Below are 24,979 nucleotides of genomic sequence, written 5' to 3'. Positions count from 1 at the left end.
AGTGTTTCTGGCCTTTCCTGACATCCCCCACATCTTCTGCATTTCCTCTCAGCATATTCTAATGTAGTAATCAGCTTTGCTGAAGCAGTCTGCCTTCAAACAGTATGATGTAATGCATGGAAATGTCAGAAGTTTAGGTAAGATTTCTGCAATGGGAATCAAAATCATTTTAAGAAATATATCTTGTGAATTAATAATCACAAACTGAAATTTGATAAAGATCTTTAACTTTCCATCAAAGCCACAATCGTGAATCTGTAATAGCCTGATTCATGTTTTATGTCTGGGACAGTTTGGCTCCAGAGCACGACTTACCTTGACATCTCTGAATTTCATTGTGGTGTTCATTGTGTGGTCATCAAATGCCATCAAACGATGGAGCAAGAACAAGGGAGGAAAACTGCTTGTGGAAATACAGTAGTGTTGATATTTGAAGCAGGTTAGTCATTTTCACATTTAATTTGAGTGTTGCATAATTAGAGGAATGCACACAGGGTTTGGCAGAGTTGTTTTTTTGATCAGCTTTCCAGCAAAGCTCCAGCAAGGCTTGCAGCATGTCCAACAATTGTTTGATTCTCAAGGTCTCAAGTGCTGCAGCAAATATTAATCTTCATGGAATAGCACAAGCTAGTTAAACATCCACTCAGTCTCAAACAGGTTATAGCATTAGGTATAAAGTCGAGGTAAATCAGTGCTTTGGAGTGAAAGAGTCGTGTCAATCTAACAATGTGAAAATCTCACAAAGTGCTTTATATGATTCACAGAGAGATGTTCTGTCACCACAGGATGTAAGATGCTCTTATTTTTTTGTTGCATACAGATTGTTTTGCACAAACAAAACAGAACTAACTGATCTCTTGTATCTAACAGGCATCTGTGTCAAATGTGGGAAGGGTGTGTATGGAGCCAGCCAAGCCTGCCAGGCCATGGGGAACCTGTATCACACAAATTGCTTCACCTGCTGCTCCTGTGGTAAGAAATATTGTCAATATAGTGAAATAATAGTAAAAAGATTTTCACCATACAGTCTGCAAATGTGGATGGACCCACCTGCATTCAACTGGCAATGAGTGTAGCGGCAGCGTGTGTTCACACCTATGTTGCATTTTAGCATCAGTGTTGCATCACTCTATGAATTTATACTGACAGTTTGCCCCAGAGCCTGCTTTTCTACTGTATATCTGGACACCCGGCTGGTGGACCAGATCTACAGTGTTGATGGCTCGACAAAGACTCTAAACAGTTAAATGCCTGCTAATAAATTTCTCCTTTAAATCACAGTTGTTGTTCTATACTTGATCTCTGCAGGTTCAGAGAAATTAAAAAGCCAAACAGAATTGAGACATTTGCAATTTGGCAAGTTGTCACTGTTATTAAGTGTGCAAAAATGAGCTGTTAGCAGTTCTTGTTTGCAGTGCACCTATGGATGTACACAGCTATAAGGAGCGTCTTTTTCTGTGATTTCCATGTGGATTTGTGGACATTTATTCACATGGACATTACAGATAATGGCATCCTATCATGTCTGTGTGCTCTGGCTGTTGTGAGGAGTGTGATTTTGTAATGCATATGGCGGCAGTGGTTTTTAATGACCTTTATTGCCTCTGTGGACAGTGCATCATTGCCACCTGCAGCTGCAGCTTCTGACCGTGTCGATAAGCAGACAAAGGATGTACCTAACTTGTTTTGCCTTTTAAACGCTGGCGTGTGCCCGACTTGTTTCATCTCACAAAGTGGTTTCAGTTGCAGTTTGACGAGTGAGGAAAATATGTTCATTTTAGACTTGCTATCTTGCTATAACCTATACAGCTTTTTCAGTGCCATCCACCCTTTTGCAGCCATTTTCTGTCAGTATATTTCTGGTACTGGCTGATGCCCCCACCCTTTACTTCACCTTCATATCTCAGATTGGTCGACTGTTCCTCCAGCTGAGGAAAAAGGCCATTAATGAGCACAGTGCCACAAATGCTTCTAATCACTGAAAAAAATGTTTGCTTGTTTTATTTATCTATTTATGCCTTAAAGACATCCCACAGCTGACAGGTAGCATCAGTCATTGTCAGAAACCATGGAAAACAGTGGGGAGAGTATGTGCCACAGGTTCTGCTTCACTCTGTGTCCGGGTTCCCCACCTTCTCTGTCTGCAGATTTCTGTGTTGTTATTTTTTGTACTCCCTTGCTCTAGGAATCAGCTGCTGCTGTCTCTGCTGAAATATCATCATTAGTATCACCAGCTTTCTGTTTGAGGTGGTGTTATAAACGGGATCAAAACATCTGCTGCCTGAAAAAACCTCAGGCAGAAATCTGCTCAGCAGAATAGCAGGGCAGCTCAGTTCTCTCTGTAGCAGGAACAAGCTAATAATGCCATAAAGAGATGAAATGGTGACATTATTTAGTCTTTAAGACTGTAATTAAATCTCTTCTTCAGCTCAAAGTATAGTATAGATTTTGTGTGCATGTATCTGTGTGTGTGGGTTTTTTTTTTTGGATGTCCCTGTCACCCGACTCCAGCCCTCCTCTCCTCTTTCCCCGGGAAACAAGAGGAAGATGTCGGGAGAGAGCTTTTTAGCCAGGTTTCCCCCATTCATATGTGTACTATACATGGATACTGATCCTCCACCCCACCCACTCCGGCTCTGGAAGAACTGCCTATAATTTACATGTAACCAAAGCCACATACTTTCTGATTTATTGTGTGTCTGAAGAAAGAGGGGCCAGATGCCGAGTGTCCAGTTGCTGAAGTTGTGGGGTTTGTTGCAGCCTCCGACCTGGTTAAAGGTGTAAACTGCTGTTTCGGTAGACCTAATGATGTTTTTAGGGCTTGTGCAGAAGTTCCTCTGAAGACTAAAGATTTAAGATTTAAGGAATTACTGGATTACTCACTGGAGAGGTGGTAGTTACATCATAAAACAACTATGTAGGGCTTAGCGCTGTTAGACAAAAACCACAGACGGCTCCTGAGAGAATTATTGTTGCATATATTGGAGAAATCATGTCTGTCATTAGTTAACAAGTCATTTTCTGTGCTCAGAGTTGGCGGCTGTTGATAGCCCCACAGGCCATCTCGCCTCTCGAGGTGGTTTATTGGTAAGGAAACTCTGTGATGTATCATTTGACCTCATGTGAATGGAAATGTTTGCTTTCAGGCAGAGTTTTGAAGGCCTCTGAGAAGTTTAGTTTCAATGTGCCTGCGCTTGTCATAACACAATCCAGTGATTTATCAGGAGCTACGTTCTTACGGGCCTGTTTGTTTTTTGGTTTGTTTTTTAAAAAAATGTTTCCCCTGTGCTCCTGAGTAGGGTCCTCCTGGAGTCTGGAGCTCCAGAGTGAGGCCGAGTTTACTGAGACATTGCTCGCTGGTAGCCTTGGGCTTTGTTTAACCATGCATAATTGAGCCCTCCTCTTGGCTTACTCCCATGGTTGCACCCTTTTTTCATGAAATGGCCAAGAATGCAAACTACCCCCCTCCACTTCAGCCGGCCTTCCCTGGAGGACCTCAATCAGACAGTCACTAAGTGCACCAGACCTGCTTATCAGAAGGGGCAATCCTGGCATGGGCTCACATTAAACGGCACATGCACGGAGAAGTGCACTCATACATGTGTAGACACGCATGTACACAAATAGACACAGTTTTAGGATTTAGGGCTGGATTTTGTCCTTGAAGAATTGAAGAATGTCTCAATTTCTTGATTGTGCAGAAATTGTGTGGTGGCGTAAAAGTTAAATAAGTGCAGAGCTGTGCTTCCTCCTCTCACAGCTACTACTGAATTTGTGTCCCTCTGCAGCTGAAATTGTAGCAGAAGGAGTTTGCTCTTTCCTCGGTTTGCCACTGAATATATTTTCCTGCGTGTTAACTAGAGTGAATATATATTTCCGTGTGACTGTGAGGCAGAGTGTTGTTGAAAATAAGCAAGCCTTCTTGGGATAAAATAAAAAAATAAACACACTGCTTCAGGCTGGATGAGCAGACTGTCAACCGCAGGGTTGATGACTCATTTCTCTGTTACAGTAATCCAAGCGGCCTCTGAAAGCACTGGCAGCAGAAGAGAGCTCAGGGGCTTCAATTTCTCAAATCATTCACCACCACCAGTTGCACCTGTAAGGCAGTGGAAATGAGAAAACTGGAAAATAGGGAACGCTCAGTTCTTTGTGTTATGTTTCTGGAGTAACACAGTATGTTTACATGCACACTCATTACAGCAGTGTCATTAGAAATAATTGGACTGTGATAAAAATAAGGCAGCACCATGGAAGCTGTAATATAAACCACACTCTCTTTAAGATTTTGTATAAAACAGATAAGACACACCAGTACCTGTGTGTGTGTGTGTGTGTGTGTGTGTGTGTGTGTGTGTGTGTGTGTGTGTGTGTGTGTGTAAAACAATATAGTAAAAGCCAGTATCTTGTCAGATACTGCCAAGCATTCTCATTGGCAGGTGGTCGGTGAGCCGTCAGCCAACAAGCCTGTAGCAGTTTTGTATTTTTGACACCCTTGATTTAACCTTTCTAGTTTGCTTTGACTTGTTGCCGTATACTTGCCTTCCTGTTCTTAGGTAAACGAATGATTCTATTGTCAGTAAAATACTAAAAAACCATGACACATACTTTTAACAAGATGGCAAAATATTTAATGTCCGTTTTGTTACCAGTAAAGTGGTGCCAGTGCCTCGAAGTGTCTCAGGTCTTCGTATGTTGGCATGGAAAAGTTGACTGAAGATGAATTTCTGCCGCTCTGGATGGTAGACATCACCTGCCAGTGTGGGTACATCTGTAGGCCGTAACTGTGCGCCTCATTGTCATGCCTCATGCTGCATTACCATACTGTCAGTCCACATCCTCATGAACATGATATGGACAGATGTAATGGTGAAAGCGGCTGAAACAAGACAGACTAAAAGGATTTTTAAAATCTGGTCGTATCTTGAAATGCAGAAAAATACATGGGCAGAAGTTTCACAGCTCATCTACATTCACATTCCAAACACACTCGATGAAAACACGATGAAAAAATAACATTGCATCATAAACTAGAGGATATTATTAACATTACATTTCCAGTGGGAACTAAAGAGAGAAACACACAAATGTTCCTTCTCCAAATCCCTCTTCCACATCTCTTATTTTTCTGCACAGTTGAAGACATGTCAGCCTCTGCACATTTCTACCAGCCTTTTCCCTGCACCTGTACTTTAAACCCAGACACTGCTCTTTGAAAGCCCCCCCCTCCCTTTGTAGATCTGACTCTCATTGCCCACTGTGGTCACACTCTGGTCACCTCAGGTACAATTTCTAGCAAATATCAAATGGGCTTGAAAATACCATAATATCTCCAGTTAAATCTTACCTGTAAACCGCTCACTTCACCAGATGACACCTCTGGTGGGGCAAATTGGGGGTAAATCTGCCTTAATATTTTGTATTCAGAGCAAGACATTAGGCTGTTTTGGAATGTGTTTTGGTTTCAGTATTAGCTTGGCTCGCTTGAGGGGTGTGCATCTTCTGTGCTGCATCTTCCACGGCTGGGTTTCCACCAAAAATACTCTGCAGGCCCGCTCAGACTCACCATGGCATGGTTTAAAAAGACCAGTTTGAAGCTCCTTTGTGAGCAAATTGCCACATTTATCTGTCCTCCTATCCAGGCCAGAGCTGTGGTTTCTCTGCCAGAGACAGAGAACAGAGGCTGAAGGACGTCTCCCTCCAACAGGAGCAACAGCAATGCCTCTCTTTAGATGGGTTTATCGTCAGGGACAAAACATAGAAGTAAAGGTAGTGACAAAATACAAATAACAGAATACAGTACATCCTGTTGTATTGTCCAGTAGTGTGGATGTCATCATTTTAGAAAAAGATGTGAAACACTTCCTCTCAAACATTGTCTTTTACTCTGCAGCTGAGTGGAAATGGGAAATTGCTTCAGAGGGAACATGATTTTGACATGAAAGTGAGCTCTTTTAGCTTGGATGCAGGCAAGTCCAGGCTGTGATTGGATGCTTAGATAGTGTTACTCATTCTGACTTAACTTGATTGTGCAGCCAGAGTCAGATCTTTGATTACTTCTAGGTTTACCTACTATAAGCCACTTGTTTGGTCAATCCGGCAGTGCCAAAGATTTCATATTTGAGGATGTGTTGTGTGCTATCTTCAGTTACAAAGACTAATGGACCTGCCTGTTTCCTGTCTCTGTTTAAGTTGTTGTGTTTAAAGGAAAAGTTCACCCAGCCAGAGATTACAGTAGTAATCCCAAGAGTTAAGAAAACCGCAACATAATTTCACATCAAGATGAACTCTCTTGAAAATGATAAAACCATATGTCAAGCACAGGGAAGCTGCCTTCACAAAGAGGAACAGTTACCACATGTTGAAACACATCAACTGGCATATGACCAGTAGGAAGTTGACGAATACTTCTACTTGGAACGTGACCTGATGTGACCCACTTTTGTAGCAGCACTTGCAATTTAGATGTTTCAAAGGTATCTCTCCAAAAACTCCCAGTATATCAGTGTTTAAGATGTTTCACAGGTAGAATGGAGACTGTGATTGGTTGACATCTTTGTGACCCTCAGATTAGTTTTGTTGCACTTATTATGGTGAGGGAGGTTATGCTGTCATTATTCTTATTGGTTCATGAAGCTTGGTGACCTCACATAATTAAAACATCTCTCCACCCAACGTCAACCTGAGTCTAATTAGCCACAAGAAGTAAAAATAGTTGTATGGTTGTGCAGGGTTTTTAAGGTACCGTCATATAGTTTAGTCCAACCTGAGAACGAGATGATTTCATGAGTTCGATACTGAGCTTAGCAATCATAGCACACAACACAATAAGACTCAGCGTGCTTCAAGATTACACAGTGTCAGTCATAGTTAAACAAAGCCAATTCTTAAATGTGTCCCCTCAGTTGAAAGAAGTGAGAGATGGACTGATCATTTGCAGACACAACTGCATCTGCATAAATTCTCATCTCTACTTAGATCAACAGATATGAACTCCAGCTTCTACCCTAACCTTAACCATTGGCACGTGCCAGCCAGTTTTAGGTGAAGGCTTCGTCCACACTAATACGTTTTCATTTTAAAACATTGTTGTTTAAAAACAAAGACAATCTCCGTCCAGACGACCGTTTTAGCTTCATATCAAAAACCCAAAAACGCACATCACATGACCATTCGCATACACTAGGTTTACACGCTGGTGTAAAGAAGAAGCTGATTGTCTACTCTGTGTTGGGTTAGTTGCAGAAGAGACCACGAAGGAGGAACAGCAAAGGCAGTTGTAGTGTTAAAATGGAGAATTTAACTTGACAACAGCTGCTAGCGAAGACAAGAAGGTAATTCGTTAACTATGTAGCATGAGTAGTTGTGATCGACAAGACCCATTCAGGGAGTGAACGTGGGTGTCTACGTCATTATTTCCGAAGGTCTCCATTTCTGCCCGTTCAGACTGCAATGCAACCTTGGAGTTTTCAAACTGAAACGGGTCCAGCAGCGTTTTCAAAAGTGTCCGTTTTAGGGTCTTGAAATCTCCACAGTAGTGTGGACGGCAGGTGTAAACGTAGCAAAGGTGATGTGTTTTAAAGGTAAAACATACAGGTGTGGATGGAGTCTGGCGCATGTAAGTCTCAGGTTGCTAGTGCATCAACTGTGTAACACCATCGTTACACCTGTAACTTGCCAACACGTACAACAAGAGTTTGGTCCAAGCTTGAAAGGTATGAAGAAGAAACAAAACGCTTGTGACCAGAGAACAAGGGTGAACATCCTTCTCCAAAATCTTTAAGGAGTTCATTAACAGTGCATGAGGAAGCTCCCTTATTAATTTTGGTGAAACTACTGCATTGAGGTTTTCAGGTTGAAACACTCAGGAAACCCATGAAAAATTACATCTACTGAAATTAAACTCTGTGGTGTAATATCTTCTGCACACAGCCGTTTATTTGTTGATTGATTCGGTTAGTGCAGGGAAACAAGCTCATTTCAGTTTATTTGTGAACATGCTCAACACAAACATGCAGCTGTACCAGAGGAAAATTCAGCTGAATAATACCTTTGCCATGGTGACACATCAATCCTCAGACCAACATTTCCATGGCAACACCATCAGTCAGAATGAGTGCATTAGCAGGATGAGCTCTAATTCCTAAATGACCAAAAATTGTAAGCAACCAGCATTAAGGAGGGCAGAGGCCAGGGTCTTAAAGCCTCAGCAGTAACAAAAACAGTGAGAGGCGAAAATTAGTCATCAGCGTGTGTATCATTATTAATCATATTGGGGCAACTGCCTTTGGTTTATACATCCAAGTTACCACATTTTTCCAGCTTGTTTAGGCCCAGTCAGTTTTTGATCATATCATTTTCACATTAACAGAATTTTATTAATTTATAATTTTTTCTATAACATAGAATTTAAAATAAAGGTTGATTTTGAGTTTGATAAAAATGGATTGTGCATTTAAGTTTCTCTGTAGCGCTGTCTGGTGACAAAAGGCCAGAGGAGAGAGAGGCAAGCACGGAGCCCTCCCCCTCCTTTTCTCGGTGAGGGAAGCGGGCAGAGAGCGGGTGTTGGAGAGGTGCGGGGGGTTGAATGGGACCAGCTAGTGACCTCAGGCAGAAAGAATGTCCCCGTTTGCTCAGTCGGCCCGCTCCCCTAGCAGCGCTCCACACAGTCATCAGCGCTGAGGCCTTTGTGTTCACCTTCCAGACCCCAAACTCCAGAGCAGAGGCCACAGACGAGCACACAGCAACACCTCGCAGCCCCTGCTGCTGCACTGTTCGCTATAATCTCACTGCTCCTGCAAGTTTAGCCTCTCCAAAGTCCTGGTTTTGAAGACAGTGTTGCCTAAGAGTTGCTTCACATGGAGTTCTTCCTCAGTCCTGCTTTTCTCTTTGCTCCACGCTACCAAAATGCTAATTGCTGCTCTGTCTCAAAGTCTTAAAAGTCTCACCTATTGTGTGGACAGCATTCCTTGGCCGCTCCAGCCATTTATGTGGGTGTTAATGTATTGCCATCTCCCAGCATTGTGACACTGTGTTTCTGTGTGAAATACAGCGATTGCATAAATTTCAGTGTTAAAAAAGAGAGGAAGGGGGGGAGCACGTCTTTCCCATGCTGGGACACCCATAAAATCAATGGTGGCTCGGGACGACAATTAAATCTGACTAATCCAGCAGATTTATGAGATCCGTGTGCTTCGTCTGCCAGCCTCGGGTGAAGTCATCGCGCTGCCAGAGAGACACCGCTGCTGTTAAATGAATTTGAATGGATGAGCTGTGAGGGATGCATGGCAGGGGGCTGCAGAAGCCAGCCCGCAGCAGAATTTCCTTGTTAGACTTGATTCAGACTTGGATTGTGATGAATGAAGGCTCACTCAGAGGAACTCAGCCTTCAGACTCTCCCCCTGAGTGGCAAGCTCAGCGTGCTGAACCTGGGCCCACTGTGGTGTGGATATGTGTCACTGGATGAGTTTGTAGTTGTATGTAGACTTCATATGAAATGAATAATGAGATCACCAAAGTGATGTCTAAAAGTTGCCTCATTGGTCCAACCAGCAGCAAAGACAGTCTTCATTTAATTATGGTGTGAGGTAAATGAGTAAAGCCTGGATTAGCAGCAAAAGTCTGGTCTTGATAAATGACCAAAGCTTTTGCTGGATAATCACATTGATACATTCCAATATGCTAATTGTTGCAGCGCTGCCTGCTCATGCTTGTGTCAGAGTTGGGGACATCCTCCCTCCAGTCTGCTATTGTTGGTCTGTCTGTGAGCAGGGCACAATGGCAGGGTAGGGAAGAGGAGAGGTTCTGGGGGGAGGTTTGGAAAGCAGCTTGCTGTATTGATTGTGTATGGGTTGTGAATGGGTTCCTGTTGGGATCAGTGGTCGAAGTAATTAAACGGGGGCACAGGCAGAATGTTGCCCTACCTTTGGCCAACCATCTGCTCGGTGCTGACGTGCTGCATATGGCTGCAGAGAGATTAAGGAGGAGACATGCAGTATGTCATATTCTGACGCAGAGTGTCAGAAGTGAACAGAACTTGTGTCAAACTGTTATTCAGCGTGCTTTGTCTGACAAAATTCACTGTTTTGAACAGCATGTTAAGGAGCTCCAATTTAAATTGACAGACATGCTTTTAGAGAATAACCTGCTCAGCTATGGTGCTTGTCCCTGTCTCTTTTTTAGACACAGAAATCATAACACATAATAGTTTAGAAGAAGGCATTGTCTTTGAAAACTAATGCATTTCTGATTTATTAGACAGCACAGAGCTGTAAAGAAGTAGTTGAATGTGCCTTCAATATGCTTGTGGGAATGTTTTGCAGTTTTGCAGCCACAAGTGTGTTTTAAATCCTGGTTGCACCAGAAAGGAGTAGGGAGAAATCTATCTGTACGTGTCTGGTGTTTGGTGATGTAGTGACTGTAGTCGCACAGCTGCTGGGTGAACTGGTGCCACTGGTGAGCTAACTGCTAAATCGCTAGGTAGTCAGTCACAATGGCCCCTAAAGCGTCTCTGCTTTCTCTCTACTGTTGTGTTTACTCCCCGGTGGCATTTTATTCAACATTGTCCACCATTTTGTTCAATAAAACAGGTAACATATAGCTAACAAGCAAGCTAACAGTTACTAAGCAAACGTGCTTGTGTATTGTGTCTTTGTAGCACGATTGCTAATGTGACAGTAACTTTACTGAGTTTATTTAAAAGATGTATTTGTAACACTGCCTTCTGTCTCATAACTGTCAATTGGGCCACACTTCTTCAGTGGAAAGGTTCTTATTTCAACAGGAGGTTGCAACATGGCTAATTAAGCTACGATAACTTGGACTCTCCAGCTTTCCGTCATCTCAAAGGTCAGGACTGTCAAGACGGCTTACTACTGGTCAGCCTTGTGAATCCACATAATGTGATGTTTCCATTGAAATGAACTTATGCATCACAAAATTTTGCTGTTAAAATAAAAACCAGGCCTTAAGAGAGGTTGCAGATAAGGCCTAACACGCACTCTGCGTTCACAGGACATCACAAAGGTGGGGATTTGGTTTAAGACAGGGCTGCGTGCTCCTCCACACTTCTTTATGGACCTGGTTTTGTACACGGTGGCAGTGTCATGTGGAAATAAGAAAATGTGGTCTCCAAACTGTTGCTTCTAAGCTGGAAGCAATTCCCCTTTTTGGAACTAGGGGTTCCCTGAATTATGAAAAACAACCCCAGACCACACGTACATAAGATGGTTGTCTCTTGACTTCCACGTTTAAGTATGTCGGTTTAATTTGCTGTCTTTCTTTTCAGGGAGGAGGCTGCGAGGGAAAGCGTTCTACAACGTCAACGGGAAGGTTTATTGTGAGGAGGATTTCCTGGTAAGTGACCTATGTATTTATGACTATTGATTTTGTTGTGTGATGAGCAGATTATCTGATAGCAAAGCAACATTGCCTCATGGTGGAGTGAATTAGGAGTGGGTGGAGTGGAGAACAAGGGATTAGGATCTCCAACTGCATTCTGCAACCCTCCAGAGGAAACGGACATCGCAGCTACAATTAGGAGTTTAGCACCACCCCTCCAATTCACACTAATTTCCCCCAAATTTCCCCAAGGAGCTCAATTACCCCACGTGCTGCTCCCCAGCACTTGCAATTAAGAGTGGGAGGAGGTGTGCAGGACAGCTGTAGCTCTCAGGCCCCTGGTCCATCTGCTTCAGGTTAATGGGGCAGACTCGGGGCCTGCTCTCACGGTGCCTGCACTTCCAGTCACTTACTTACTTATGTTGAACACAACCAGATGAAAGATGAAAGAATAACATTTCTGATCAGTAAGTTTTCGATACTGTAGCTGGATGTGATCACCAAAATGTGACAGGGTTTGGCTCTGAACATGGAGGAAAGAGCTTACAAAATGTTCCTGTAACATCACTGTTGAAAATAGCTTCATAATCCAGGCAACCTCATAAAACACGACATAATCTACTGTCAGCACTTCCCACTTATAGGCAACTTCCCCTTAGAGTTTTACTGTTAGGAAATACTAAAATTCCTGTTTTGCTATTTGCTGTCAGTGATAAACTGATGCTGACGGTCAGATGACGGGATGAGACTAATCTCCTTCCACCTGCCTCTTATGGCTGAGACTTGATCGGTCTGGCCTGTCACCCCAGGGGTGTTTCAGGGGTCGGGGGAGGTGGTGGCAGATGGTAGATCTGGAGGAGAGATGTCAGGGGCCAGGGGCAGGCTGCCCATCACCACCTCCACCTGGTCTCCCCTCACCCCTAACCCAAAAGTCGTCAGGTCATGACCCCAAGGGGGTTGTGATCTGCAGATGGTCACCTTCATTATCTGCTTGCTGTCTGAGGTTTAAGAGAAAGGAGCCATGGACGGCTTTGTTTCCTGTAACACACAGAAGTTCACTGTCCAAGCATAGCAGATCGTGACTGTGAATGGATGTAACTGCATGATTGTGATTGTAAAACAACAGAGGTCACCTTCAGGAGAGTAAAGATTAAACTAGAGACCCTTTTGTGAAGGAACCACACCCATCTTCAAACTCAGCCTTCATTTTAATCTCAACTACACATCTGTAAAGTTTCGTGGCTGTGTCTTGCACTATTGACAAAATCTGTCCACAGAGTGCAGAACTACTCCAAACTGCCTCTGTGGTAGTTCCTGATACACCTGATGGTGTGTACATGATGACACACACAAACATACACGTAGACTCACAAGGTGAAAACAACACCAGCCCTGCTGTTGTAGCTGGTAAAAATGTATCAGGTTAGATACCACAGGTCACCACTGCCTGAACATGAAGATGTCAGCTGAGAGACAAAGGAGTGTGAAGGAAACCTTTTTATTTTAATATGAAGAGTGCAACAGTGCCCTCTATAGATGACTCAAAGACTGAAACATGTTCAGGCCATGTTGTACTGATTGCATGGCCAGCACAGAAATCGCTGGATAGGATGATGATAACCGTGTGTCTTGTCTCTCCCACAGTACTCTGGTTTCCAGCAGACGGCTGAGAAGTGCTTCGTGTGTGGTCACCTCATCATGGAGATGGTAAGAGCTTTATCTCGTGAAAGGCAGAGAGTCCGTGAGAGTTATGTGGAGGCGTGTTTGTAGTGTGTCTCCTTCTTTACAGCTAGACATGTTGCTAGATTCATGAATAATATAAAAAATGTCTTCTACCGTGATGTTGTGCAGACATAGTTTTCATTCGAACTTGGTATATTTAATTTTTGAATCTTCATTTGCTCACAGTCTTGGGCCTTATTGACTGCAAGGACATCTATGATAACAAAGCTCTTCCTGACACATGACATTACGCCATCCTCACTGAGTTTATGTTTTTAATCTGGACTTAAAGAAACCTGCCAGATGGCAGTCCATTGCATGATGCAGCCTGAACTCAGTGGCCTCATTCCCATGTCTTACTGTTATGTGGTGTGTTTTTTCTACGTGTGTGTGGGTGTTTAGATCCTCCAGGCGCTGGGCAAGTCCTACCATCCAGGCTGTTTCCGCTGTGTGGTGTGTAAAGAGGGTCTGGATGGAGTGCCTTTCACCGTGGATGTTGAGAATAACATCTACTGTGTCAAAGACTATCACACGTAAGGAGAACGTGTCTCTGCACACTGTGCAGATAAAGTGTGGTTACTGCATGACAGAGCATGGCCTGCAATTTGAAAACGAGCTGTTTGAAAATAGGTAACATGGAGACAGGACAGACACAAAATGTGTGGAGCTCTCACTGCTCCTGTGGCTGTTATTTACTGTTTGTCTGAACTAGGATTTGGATATATGTGTGTAAAGTGTGGAATAAGAAGTCGGGTAATTTACATTACACAGAGACTAGTGTGAATATTTGAATCTGTAATTTCTGTTGTCTCTTCCATAACAGGGTTTTTGCTCCCAAGTGCGCCTCCTGCAACCAGCCTATCCTTCCAGCCCAGGTCAGGAGCACATCTACATGCATGCATCTTCAAATCCATGTCACCAGGAAATATGCTCTGCTAAAACCATCCTAGTAGAACAAGTGGACCACGATATATTGAACTGACCAACCAAACAACCGAACAAACTATATACACACATGAGCTTGTTAATAAAAACTAACAACAGCAGATTTAATTAATTTAATGAATTTAAATTAATTTAAGTTTAGTTAGCTATCAGGATGAGAACCGGCTGGATTAGAAAGATTTAGACGTAAACATTAGATGAGATTTGAAGTGTTTGTCAGGTCTTGGGTCGTTTTGGTTTCTATTAATATACCATGTAGCAAACAAAGTACTAATATCTCTCTTTGTTAGTCACGCTTTATCAAAATAAACTTAGCAGCAGCAAGATTATCATAAGATAAAATTGAATATAAAAGCTGAAATTATATCTGAAATCCATTATCTGTTAATATGACTCCTGCCAAAACAACCAAGACATAAAGTAAAAGCAAATCAAACTAAATGTGATAAAAGTAATAAAAATTTCTTCAATAAAAAATCCAAACTTTCTTCATGTAGTATCTGCAGTGAGGGGAGGAGGTTGTGTGTTTGGCTTCAGGTCACGTTGCAGCTGCAGGGATCAAACCTCAGACCTGCTGCTTATTGGCCCATCACTGTAATGAAACTGTAGACTGGAGTAATGTGAAGGTCTGACTGTGTGTTTGTCCCATCAGGGCTCTGAGGAAACCATCCGCGTTGTCTCTATGGACAAGGACTACCATGTGGAGTGTTACCACTGTGAGGTGAGCTGCTTCTACACACACACACACACACACACACACACATACTTGTACTTCCATCTTTGTGAGGACACTCATTGACATAATGCATTCCCTAGCCCCTTACCCGAACCTTAACCATCACAACTGAGTGCCTAACCCTAACCCTGACCCTAACTTTAACCTAAACCTAATTCTAACCATAACTCTAAAACCAAGTCTTAACCCTCAAAATGTGATTTGAAGATGTCTCAAAAAATGAGGACCGGCCAAAATGTCCTCACTTTCCCAAAATGTCCTCACTCTGTTAGTAAAATACTTTTTTTGGTCCTTACAATGTAGCAAGTACAAGTACACACACACACACACACACACACACACACACATAGTTAGCATATTTAGCATCACTGCTTACACATATTTTCATAGGCAACTTACACTGTTGATCCACACACACCTGATTGTACACACACAAACACACACACACACACACAGATGCACCTCCACTCAGTTGCCTAAACCCAATGATCCCAGGTATGAGCTGCAAATCGTGGGATGAGACTAGACTGATGAGGGTGAATCACCACTCTTGTGGAATGAATGAGACACACACACACACACTCAAAAAAAAAAACACACAGACAGATACCGGCCCAAGGTTACAGCACAACATTGTGACTCACTGACAAAGCAAATTCCAGCAGAGTCGTGAACTCAGCTGGGGACTTGTTGCTTAAACCAGACTTGTGAAATCCCAAGTCATCCGTCAGATGGTTTGTTCTTCAAGTGTGACAGAAAAGTTTAGTGACGCAAATAAACATTTTTGTGCCACTGTGCATTTTTCTTTTTCCTAAATTGCAAATACTGAATTTAGAAACCGATGGTTTCTACTCTCCCCATGAGCAGGCTTAGACCTGCGAATTTCTCTGAATGGCTAACATTCACTTCATAGAGATGGATCATATTATTATTTAAGCAGTGGCTAATCATTCAGCTGAGCTCTGGAGGACAGAGGAAGGGTAAAGTCCAGAGCCAAATCATCCTAGAGACAGTAAATTCATTACATATTTTCAGATATATATTCAGATACTGTAACATAGGTGGTGCCTCCACCACTGGTTTCTTTTTAACATTATTTTAACATTATTCACTGCTGAACTGAGATTCATGTGTGTAATGTAAGAATTTGCTGTAATACATGATTTTTCAGCTACATATCCAGTTCTGAGTCATGATAGCAGCAGAGTGGGGCCAGTCAGTTTATGTAATCCCTCCTGAGTCCACCCCGTTGTCTCATCCCTTTCCTACATGCAAAGAATTCCTCTGCAGGTTCAAAGTTTATTAATGTATTCATTCATAAATGCATGGAATTTGTAGTGCTCCCATCCTTGTCAAGCCCAGAAATTCCAAAGAAATACACAAAAAATACACGAGACCACAAGTCAAGACTAAAACAGATTCATTCATACTTCTTTCTTTCCCTCTTGGCCTCTGAACTCTCTCAGTAAATCATCCACATGACTGAAGTCACTGCAGTAATGCATCCATCTGTCCTCACCTCACTGAACTCTGATTTGCTAAAACACCCTGTTGCCCTTTCATTTGGGGCAACAGCTGACTCTCACTAATTCAAGTTTACGTGACTACAATAAATGTGGTAATTCAGCAGATTTAAGATAAAAGGGATCATTTACTGTTAAGGGAAATACACTGATTTGTTTTCTGACGGAGAGTTAGATGAGAAGTTCAATGACACCGTCATGTCTACACACTAAATGTTCAACCAGCAGCGGGTTAGCTTAGCTTAGCTTAGCACAGAGACACGGGAGGAACAGTTAGTCTGGCTGTGTCCACAGATAAAGTCTTTGTGCTAGACTAACAGGTTACTGTCTGTAGTGTACTCCTCATCTTCCTCTGTGATGAAATGTATGGAGTGTAAAGAAATGTTTTACAAAGCACACACACATGGTTGATTATTGATTGTGTTTGTGGTGCGTTCATGTGTCTGTTTTTATGTCGCTCTCTCAGGACTGCGGTCTCAAGCTAAACGACGAGGAGGGCCACCGCTGTTATCCACTGGAGGGACACCTGCTCTGCCACAGCTGCCACATCCATCGCCTCCAGGCGCATGTCCCTGCACACCCGCCCCCCAGCTACCCCCTCCACGTCACTGAGCTGTGAGGGGGAGGAGGGTGGGCAGCAACCAAGCCCTGCCTCCCAGGTGATTTGAGACGCCAGCAGTGGGCAAAAAAGGCTGACACCCCCTCCAGCAGTTCCAGAGAAGCCTCTGTGTGGCCATCTGAGCTTCTGCCCCTGTCCTCAACTGGACAGCCAGGCCGTGGACTAACACACACAGTGCAGCTCCCACCACAAGCCCTGCTGTCACATGACGGGGCTGGGAAAAAAGGGTCCCCCTCCTCCTCCATCTGTGGTCCTTTCCTCCCCCCTTCCCCTTGGGTGCCTAACCCTGAAAGCCAACACGCCGGCTCACCCAGAGGCCCCCAGTGACGTCACACCTCCTGACCCCTGCACATTCATCAAAGAGAGGGTTTTTGGATCGGAGGAGAGAACGCAGACTCGTCTCTCTCCTTGCTTCCCTGTCTTGCTTTCCGTGTTTTTCATTCCTGTGCTCTGAGTGAAGCGGTTTACCGCAGTGTATTCACCAGTGCTGTCACATCTGAGAACGCTGCTGATCTCGGCGTCAGGAAGGCCAGGGAAGGAGCCACTACATTCCAGTGCTGGCTGGACTGGACCGGCCCCAGGGTGGGCATGCTGTGCCTTCAGAGCAGGCTCTCTCTGTGCAGCTATTAACACTGAAATGGAGCCCTGCTAAAGGCTATGCAAAGGACACCCAGCATCACGACACAGGGCTATGAGGAAAAAAACAACAACTGTTGACTCATCGCTCCTCACCCTGCACCACCCCAACATAACAGATGCACCGTAGCACCACAAGCCCAGAGGACCGACTGACATTCCACTTAGAAATCTTAGCTGAGACCTCGAGAGATTCACAAGCAGTGTCTTAATTCATGATTATATTATGACAGAAAAAGAAAATTTTAGATGCACATAGATTGTCTTTTATATATGAATATATATTTTGCAGATGTTTTCCACATAAGATCCTAGATGTAGATTCTCTTTTTTTTTTTTTTTTTTTGTTGTTGTTGCTGCGCTCGACATGATAAATTCAGAGGTCGGTCTGTCTGTCTGTCTGTCACGCAGTCTGAAGCCTCTGAAGACTTTGGGTCTGTTGTATCATTTCTCCTCCAGGACACAGAGCCTCTTCATGTCTGTCAGTGAGTCAGAGATCCACAGGCTATGTTAGGAGCAGACTTGGCACAAATAGTATTTGCCTGCAGTTGTTTTATTCCACTTTGAGTACCGAATGAGTAGTTCCCGCATCTGGCAACAAATTAGTTTGTTTTATATAGCATAACCCCTCCCTCTGTACACAGCTATAACACACACCACAAAACATTTCTGCACACTTGAGCTTTTATCGTCTTATGTTTAATCATAAGACCTGTAATGATGTGTAAATGCCCTAAATTTGAAAGTATAAATGAGAAACAAAGTATAAGTGAAATTTTCTTTTAAGTGCTTTTTTAAAAACTATTTAATTGAAAGTGGCATAGATCTTGATTATCCTATATGTTCCCAGCACACTGACTTTAATGCAGCAGTCATTAAATAAAGCTCTATGTTTTTGTAGATTTTTTTTTACAAGTATTGTAGTTAGTTTCTACAAAATATAGCAAATTAATTTATTTTAACGTTAGGCTGTTCAAAAAAGCAAAGTCTGACTTTCTGTCAAGGGTGTCGCTGCTGTGCCAAACGATCCCACAGAACTGCAAGATAAAACTTTTTTTATTTTACAAATAAATAAACCTTTAAATACAAAGATTTAGGGCTTTTGGGTAGAAGATTCAAAGACACTCAGCAGTCGTCATAGGAAGCAGAGAAAGTACAAACTGGTATTACTCTGAGAGTGACATTTAAAAATAGCAGAACACTGATTAGAAACAGATTGCCTGACCAAGTTAAACATATGTTAAAAACATAGAGGGATAAAACAAATAGACCATTGTACGCCATGCCGTGTTCTGCAGGTGCCTCCCCGGCAGGAAAAAGATCTGGACATTTACAGATTTATGTTGTTTCAATAAAAATGGTCATGCAATAACCTATTCTATATTTATACTTAATACTACTTTAACTGACTGTATTGGTCTATAAAAAACCTAATTTAAGAGGATTTCATATGTCAATGAAATCCTCTTAAATGATGTTTTTTGACCAGCCAGCAGGAAGTAGCTACATTCCTTTAAAAGAGATAAACGTGGAGGGTCTCCGGTGACTTCAAAAGTAATTTTCTGTCGGTGACACTTCCCACGCCACCGTCTGAAGGAGGCATCTCATCATCTGGTACACAAAGGGGAATGAAACATTGCATGGTTATTTTCAAATACCTTCTGCTCCAGGTCTGTTCAGGACACTGTTTCCTGGTTTGTTTTCCAGACACTGGTTTTTGTCACATGAGCACTGAGAACACAGTGTGTTCCTACGAGGAACTTCCACTTGTCCACATGCCTTAAGACAGAACAGGTATGTTTGCGTGTCTTGCTCAGGGACCTGTACCACAAAGCAGGTTCAAGTTAGTCTGGCTCTCTTGTGGTTGTCTGGCTTCACTGAGCCTAACATCAGATCACCTGTATCACAAAGGTGCTTATCAACTGGCTGTTAACTCTGGGTTCACCAATCTGGGTATGAGCATGTTCATATGGAAGAGGCGGAGATGTTAATCACAGGCAACATCGCAAGAGGGTTTAGTTTTTATTTCCCGTTATCATCACAACTTCATACTATTCTGATTCTAATCTTGAAAGCATCTTTGTACAGGTAAAATACAACCTTTTTATTTATGATCACTTTATCGTAAACTCTTTTTGTCCATGTCAGGATCCTGTAGGAATGATGACTCTGTTTTTTTCCGGTGATCTGATTGGTCAGTGGACAGGCTGTTCACAGGTTTCAGTCGTGTCCTTTGAAGTTATCCTCTCCAGAGCGGGTTAGCTGTGCGGCATATGTTACCATGGTGATCTACCCTGGTTAAAAGTGAGTCAGCTTTGTGATACCAAAAAACCAGAGTTAAGCCCAAAGACAGCCAGATAACCCACTAATCTCGCTTCGTGGTCCAGGCCTCTGGTCTGCCATGAAGTCTGCTGTTGTGTTTTGGGGGGACGCCCCTAAAAACCTGGAGCTGCTGGTCCCACCCACGTTTTCAGGGAGTCGCCCTCATTTCCCTTGCTGGTTGTGTGCGTATGTACACGTGTGTGTATGTGTGTGTGTCTGTGTGCAGGCAGGTGCTTGCATGGATGTGTTTCAATACTGTGTGTATGTGTATATATGCAAACAAAATCTACATAAGACAAAATAAAAACTAAAACTTGAAACTCCGAGCTGTGGTGGTGCTGGAAGAATAGTCTCGCCCCTCTCCACTGGGTTTCTCTTATTAATGAGTTTTATAGGACTGGCCTTGAATAGATCATTCCCTCCCTACATGAAAGGTTGTAAAGCCAGAATTCAGAATTTTAGATATTTTAGGAAACTTCTGTTTCATTCCTGCACCAAGCAAAAATCGGAGCTGCTGCACATTTATGCAGATAAACCCCAACGATGTGTGCTTATTTCAAATATGAGCAAATTGTGTAAATGTGTAAGTGTGTGTGTGTGTGTGTGTGTGTGTGTGTGTGTGTGTGTTCTAGTGGCAGGGCCATGGCACATGCACCTCACTGTGTTTGCAGGGCAGCACAGCATCCAACACAGTGACCCCTGCTCTCTGTTATGACCCTGTGATGATGATGATTTTGATGTTGCTGTCTGTCCATCATGTACTTTGTTCCAGATGTTTGTGTCTAATTCTTGGTATTTGTTTTATCTTCTATCTAGTACCACATTGATGGGGTTTACACATGTTGCAGCAAATGTTCCTGTAGCTGATAAATGTATCATCCTCTGAGTGTAGCAAACTCCACCCATCTGGTATTCAATGCAGAATAAGACAGCCACCAACTATTTTTTGCAAACACTGGCCCAGCTCTTACTCATACTGTAATACTGTAATAGACACAGGTCTGAATAAATACTACTGAATGTGTCAAAGACAGAGACTGAAGCAGAGACTGAAGGCAGGGGTCACCACAGACAGAAAGTGCTTTTTAATGTAACCTGATGTAATGAGATTCATTCGAATGTAATAATGATTAGTGTTTGTTCTCCTCCCGGTTGTATATTTGTAAAAGCAGAAAAGAAAAGGACTGCATACTGTATGTGTGACATTCCCCCGGTTGGTGGATGTTTGACCTCAACTTTGTACAAGGGTTCTGGTCAAGTAATGTGTGCTATACTTGAAGAATGTGGCATTTTCTGGACTTACCTGCACAATATCACCCCCGAGAAAAACTTAAAAAGACCAGAGTGTATCCCCCCTTTTAAAGATCTTAATTCACCTGTTTTAAAAGTACTACTTCAGTTTCTATTGCATAGCACACAGCTAGTTACCCTGTACATAAAGAGGCTAGTTTTTTATTTTATTTTTCTGTCAAAAATCACGTGGAAAGAGAGGACTTTCTCCTACTGGTAGTTCCAATAAGCACATCTCGACACCTGTCACACACTTTTGTATCTCTAAGTGTTTTGATTACCTAGATGGTTCATAAAAAAGGAAACTAGATCTATTTATCTAAACATGAAAAAAGTCTAAAGTTATTTAATGTATTAAAAATCGGGACGTATCATTTAACTGTAGATGACATAATCTGCTTTTTCAATAAAGTGGTTTTGTAGCTAACTGCAAAAAATGTCTGTTTTTTTCCTCTTTCATTTTGTTATTTGTTTTTTTAATCATTTTTAGCAAATTAAGAGAAATATATTTTATATACCTGCAACCACCAAATTACATGCACTTAGAAGCTACCACTGACATGAAACTTAAACATGTATTATTGTAAAGAATATGCTTCACATAATAATAATAATAATAATAATAATAATAATAATTTTTAATACAGCTGGTTTTATTTTGAAAGTCTCACATTAAATGACATCACTCTAAAAATCTTTTCGCTTTGGTATGCAGAAATTTTAAACTATAGTTGACAGGTTGTAAATACGCACAGGTTTATGTTAAGATGGATTGTTAATTTTAAAAAAGGAATGACTATTACATGTAGAGGTTTTTCTCACAATTGCCATCAGACATAGATTGAAAGAAAGTGTGAGTGATCTTTGAGAACAGAACGCAGTAAAATTAGAGCTGTGTGATTCATAAGAACATAGGCAAATGTCACAACAACACAGTAGTTACAGTTTTACACCAGAGATATGATGGGTGTATGTTCTCCAAGTGTGTTGTAAGCGGACAGACTGATTTTGTTCCCTGTGGACAGAGCCTCCCCTCCCCTGAACAGTCTCCCCTTGTTTCAAGTGTTCGTGCTAAGCTAAGCTAACCATCTGCTGTAGCTTCATATTTACCACAGAGACACAGCAGTGGTTTCATCTAACTCTCATCAAGAAAGTGAATAAAAGAAAAAAAAAGAATTAAGCAGAAGTCAGTATTTAACATGATGTAGAATGAGAATGACAGTTATTTTATTTATTGAATCTAATGAACTAAAGGGAATGAAGTCTGGCTTTAAACTGCAGTAAAGCCTATATTCATTAAAGGCACAGTGGTGCTTGTGATTGTATGTCACTTGATCATCTAAGCTACAGTGATACTGTAATTCAGAAAAGGATACATTAAATCAAAATATATAAATAACTTAATACCGTAACAAATACTCAGTACACTGCAACAGTAATCAAAAGAATTGGTCTAATAAATTGCATGTATTTATTTCTCTTTCCACTACTGCTTTTCATTTGAAATGTCTGGCAGTGGATGAGAGGTAATTACCCTTCATGTTGCTGCTCACCAGGATAATGCCGTTAAGGTAATGACATTTTTGTATTGCATTTAGTAATCTGTACACTTAGTGCTAAGCATTGAGACTTGTGCTGTGCTAATAGTTTTTTGCACATTGAAACTGAGCCAAAGCAAATTTCAGAGGTACGGTCTGGAACAACATGAGAAGACATGTCCAGAATGGTTTGGAGCTGACCACATGTGAGTGGTTTTCCCATGGCCTGGCTGGTTTTTAAGTGTTTGGGATGTAGATGAGACTCAGATGGAGGTTTTGTGTTGTTCATGCTGTCTTCCTATTTGCTTCCTTTGGCAACTTTATAGCAGTCATATCCCTTCTGTTGTACTTGACTCTAATTGCACTCCTCTACTTTATCTCCTCTGCTGTCATGTCTCTGTAATTAGATCATTCAGGGATCATGGCTGGATCACTGTTGGATCATTCTGACTGTTGTCCCCATGATCTCTTAATATTGCTCGCCTTTAATGTTAATGTTTTACAAATTGTGGTTCACTCCAGTCAAGTCAAGTTTATTTATAGAGTAGTTAATGACAGCCGGCAGTCTCAAACGGCTTACAACAGCCATGTTATGAAAACAATAGATAAAACTGTGAAGAATGACTACAATTACAATCTCAGACCCTCTATGGGTTTAAGAAAAACTCCCACAAAGCATCATTAGCTACATTAAATATCTTCTCAAGTCTCGTGCTCCTCATAGTTTGTAAAATAATGCTGTATAATTACATCCATGCACGCAACCCCGTACTGTACCATGTCCCTCAGGGGACGCTGCCCAGCTCTCTGATGGTCAGATAATCTGAAGCCTGGAAAAGACACGACCATCAGCAACCCCTCAAAAAAAAAAAAAAAAAAAACTGGAAAGGAAACGAGAGAAACTGGCAACAATTGACTAACATGAATTTTACATGATAGTATCTGAGAAGATAGCAATAAACTAGGGCTGCTAATGGAAACACAGTCACTGACGAGTCAGTTCCCTTGGCACTGACCCTTTCAGTAAACTGCCCCAGCACATCAACATTCCTGGAAATGCCACACATGTGTGATAAACTGATACTGTAGGGATGTCCATGGACTTTTTAAAACCTTTCAGTTGCAAAAGTAAAAAAAAAAAAGCCTCAAATCAAGTCAGTGAAATGTATTATGTTACTTAAGATATTGTCTTTTATTTTACATTATAAATCATTTTGTCCTTGGGTTTATGCTGACAAAAGCCCTGAGGCTGAGACACAGACATAGAAATAGAAGCAGAATAACAGAATATGTTTGGAGAAATCTGCAGCTTTGTGCAACTGTAACTTAATTCGCATGATTAAAGTTGTCTCCTGTTGCTGTTTCATTGAATGATGATGAGCTCTAAACTTCTCTTTAGGTACTAGGACTTGTGTAAAACTGCTACACTGTTGAGTTGAATGAAGAGACTGCACCCCTGTGGTGCTGTATTGTACAACATTTGGGCTAATTGGAGCATAAAGTAGGTTGATTACAGGAAACCTCTTCCTAATGTCAAATATAAAAGTGTGAATCTTCCTCCAAACCTGCAAACTGAATAAATCATCTGTACAAGAGCTTCCAAAATGTCACCACACTCATTTATTTAGTGCTGATAGAGAAGCTCCACCAGTTTGTTTCATAGTCTTTAAGAGTGTTTCACTTTCTCGCTGTAGCTGTGCTATGAATAACTGAGACATTTCTCATTGCAGATATCTTTGGTCTTAATGTAACCAGGCAAGTTAATTAGTTTCACACGATGTCTTGTGTGCGTTGAAGGTGTCAGATTGTAAGAAAAACAAGTTGGGAAAGTTGAAAATACTTCACATTCTGGGCATTGACAAGAAAGGAATAAATAACAGCAGAGAAAGAAATGATCTCAGCACAAGAAACAAAGGCAGGCAGGGACCCTCAGACCCACCTGAAGGGTGGTTTGTGAAGGTGTGGGTTGTTTTCTGGAGCCAGCCAACATTTCCAAGTTGGCACTGGCTTTAAACCATCGATGGGGCTTGTTTCAAAAACTGTCAACTTCTCTCTAAAAAAGTCAATACATGTTTTTCACAAGCCATATATTGATCTCAATCCTCTTTTAAGTGTGTATGTAAGTAATGTATTCATGGTCGTGTGGTCATTTTGGAGATGATCCCTCCCTTGCTACAGTTTTAAAGCTGACCAAAACATAGATCTGAAGGGAAACTGCAGAGTTGGGTGATAATTCTCTGTGGTCATCATCACAAGTGACCCATTTTTCATACAACACAGTTCTTTGAACCACTGGTAATGTAAAAAA

General features: G+C 41.9%; 1 protein-coding gene across 1 annotated transcript in view; it reads left to right on the top strand.

Annotated features, from left to right (window-relative positions):
* Positions 1-21,560, top strand: part of wtip (WT1 interacting protein) — a 29,440-nt gene extending 7,880 nt beyond the window's left edge. Inside the window, exons 2-8 of the mRNA XM_071488816.1 lie at positions 871-972; positions 11,288-11,355; positions 12,985-13,047; positions 13,465-13,595; positions 13,886-13,937; positions 14,660-14,728; positions 16,733-21,560. Coding sequence (XP_071344917.1) covers positions 871-972; positions 11,288-11,355; positions 12,985-13,047; positions 13,465-13,595; positions 13,886-13,937; positions 14,660-14,728; positions 16,733-16,885 — 638 coding nt within the window. The 3' untranslated portion in view covers positions 16,886-21,560. The remainder of the gene's footprint in view (positions 1-870; positions 973-11,287; positions 11,356-12,984; positions 13,048-13,464; positions 13,596-13,885; positions 13,938-14,659; positions 14,729-16,732) is intronic.
* The last annotated feature ends 3,419 nt before the right edge of the window (positions 21,561-24,979 follow it).

Source organism: Trachinotus anak, unplaced genomic scaffold (assembly GCF_046630095.1).
Source record: "Trachinotus anak isolate AG129_WGS33_773 ecotype Australia unplaced genomic scaffold, CSIRO_AGI_Tana_v1 ptg000011l, whole genome shotgun sequence".
Taxonomy (NCBI): Eukaryota; Metazoa; Chordata; class Actinopteri; order Carangiformes; family Carangidae; genus Trachinotus; species Trachinotus anak.
This window is presented reverse-complemented; position numbering and strand designations above follow the sequence as displayed.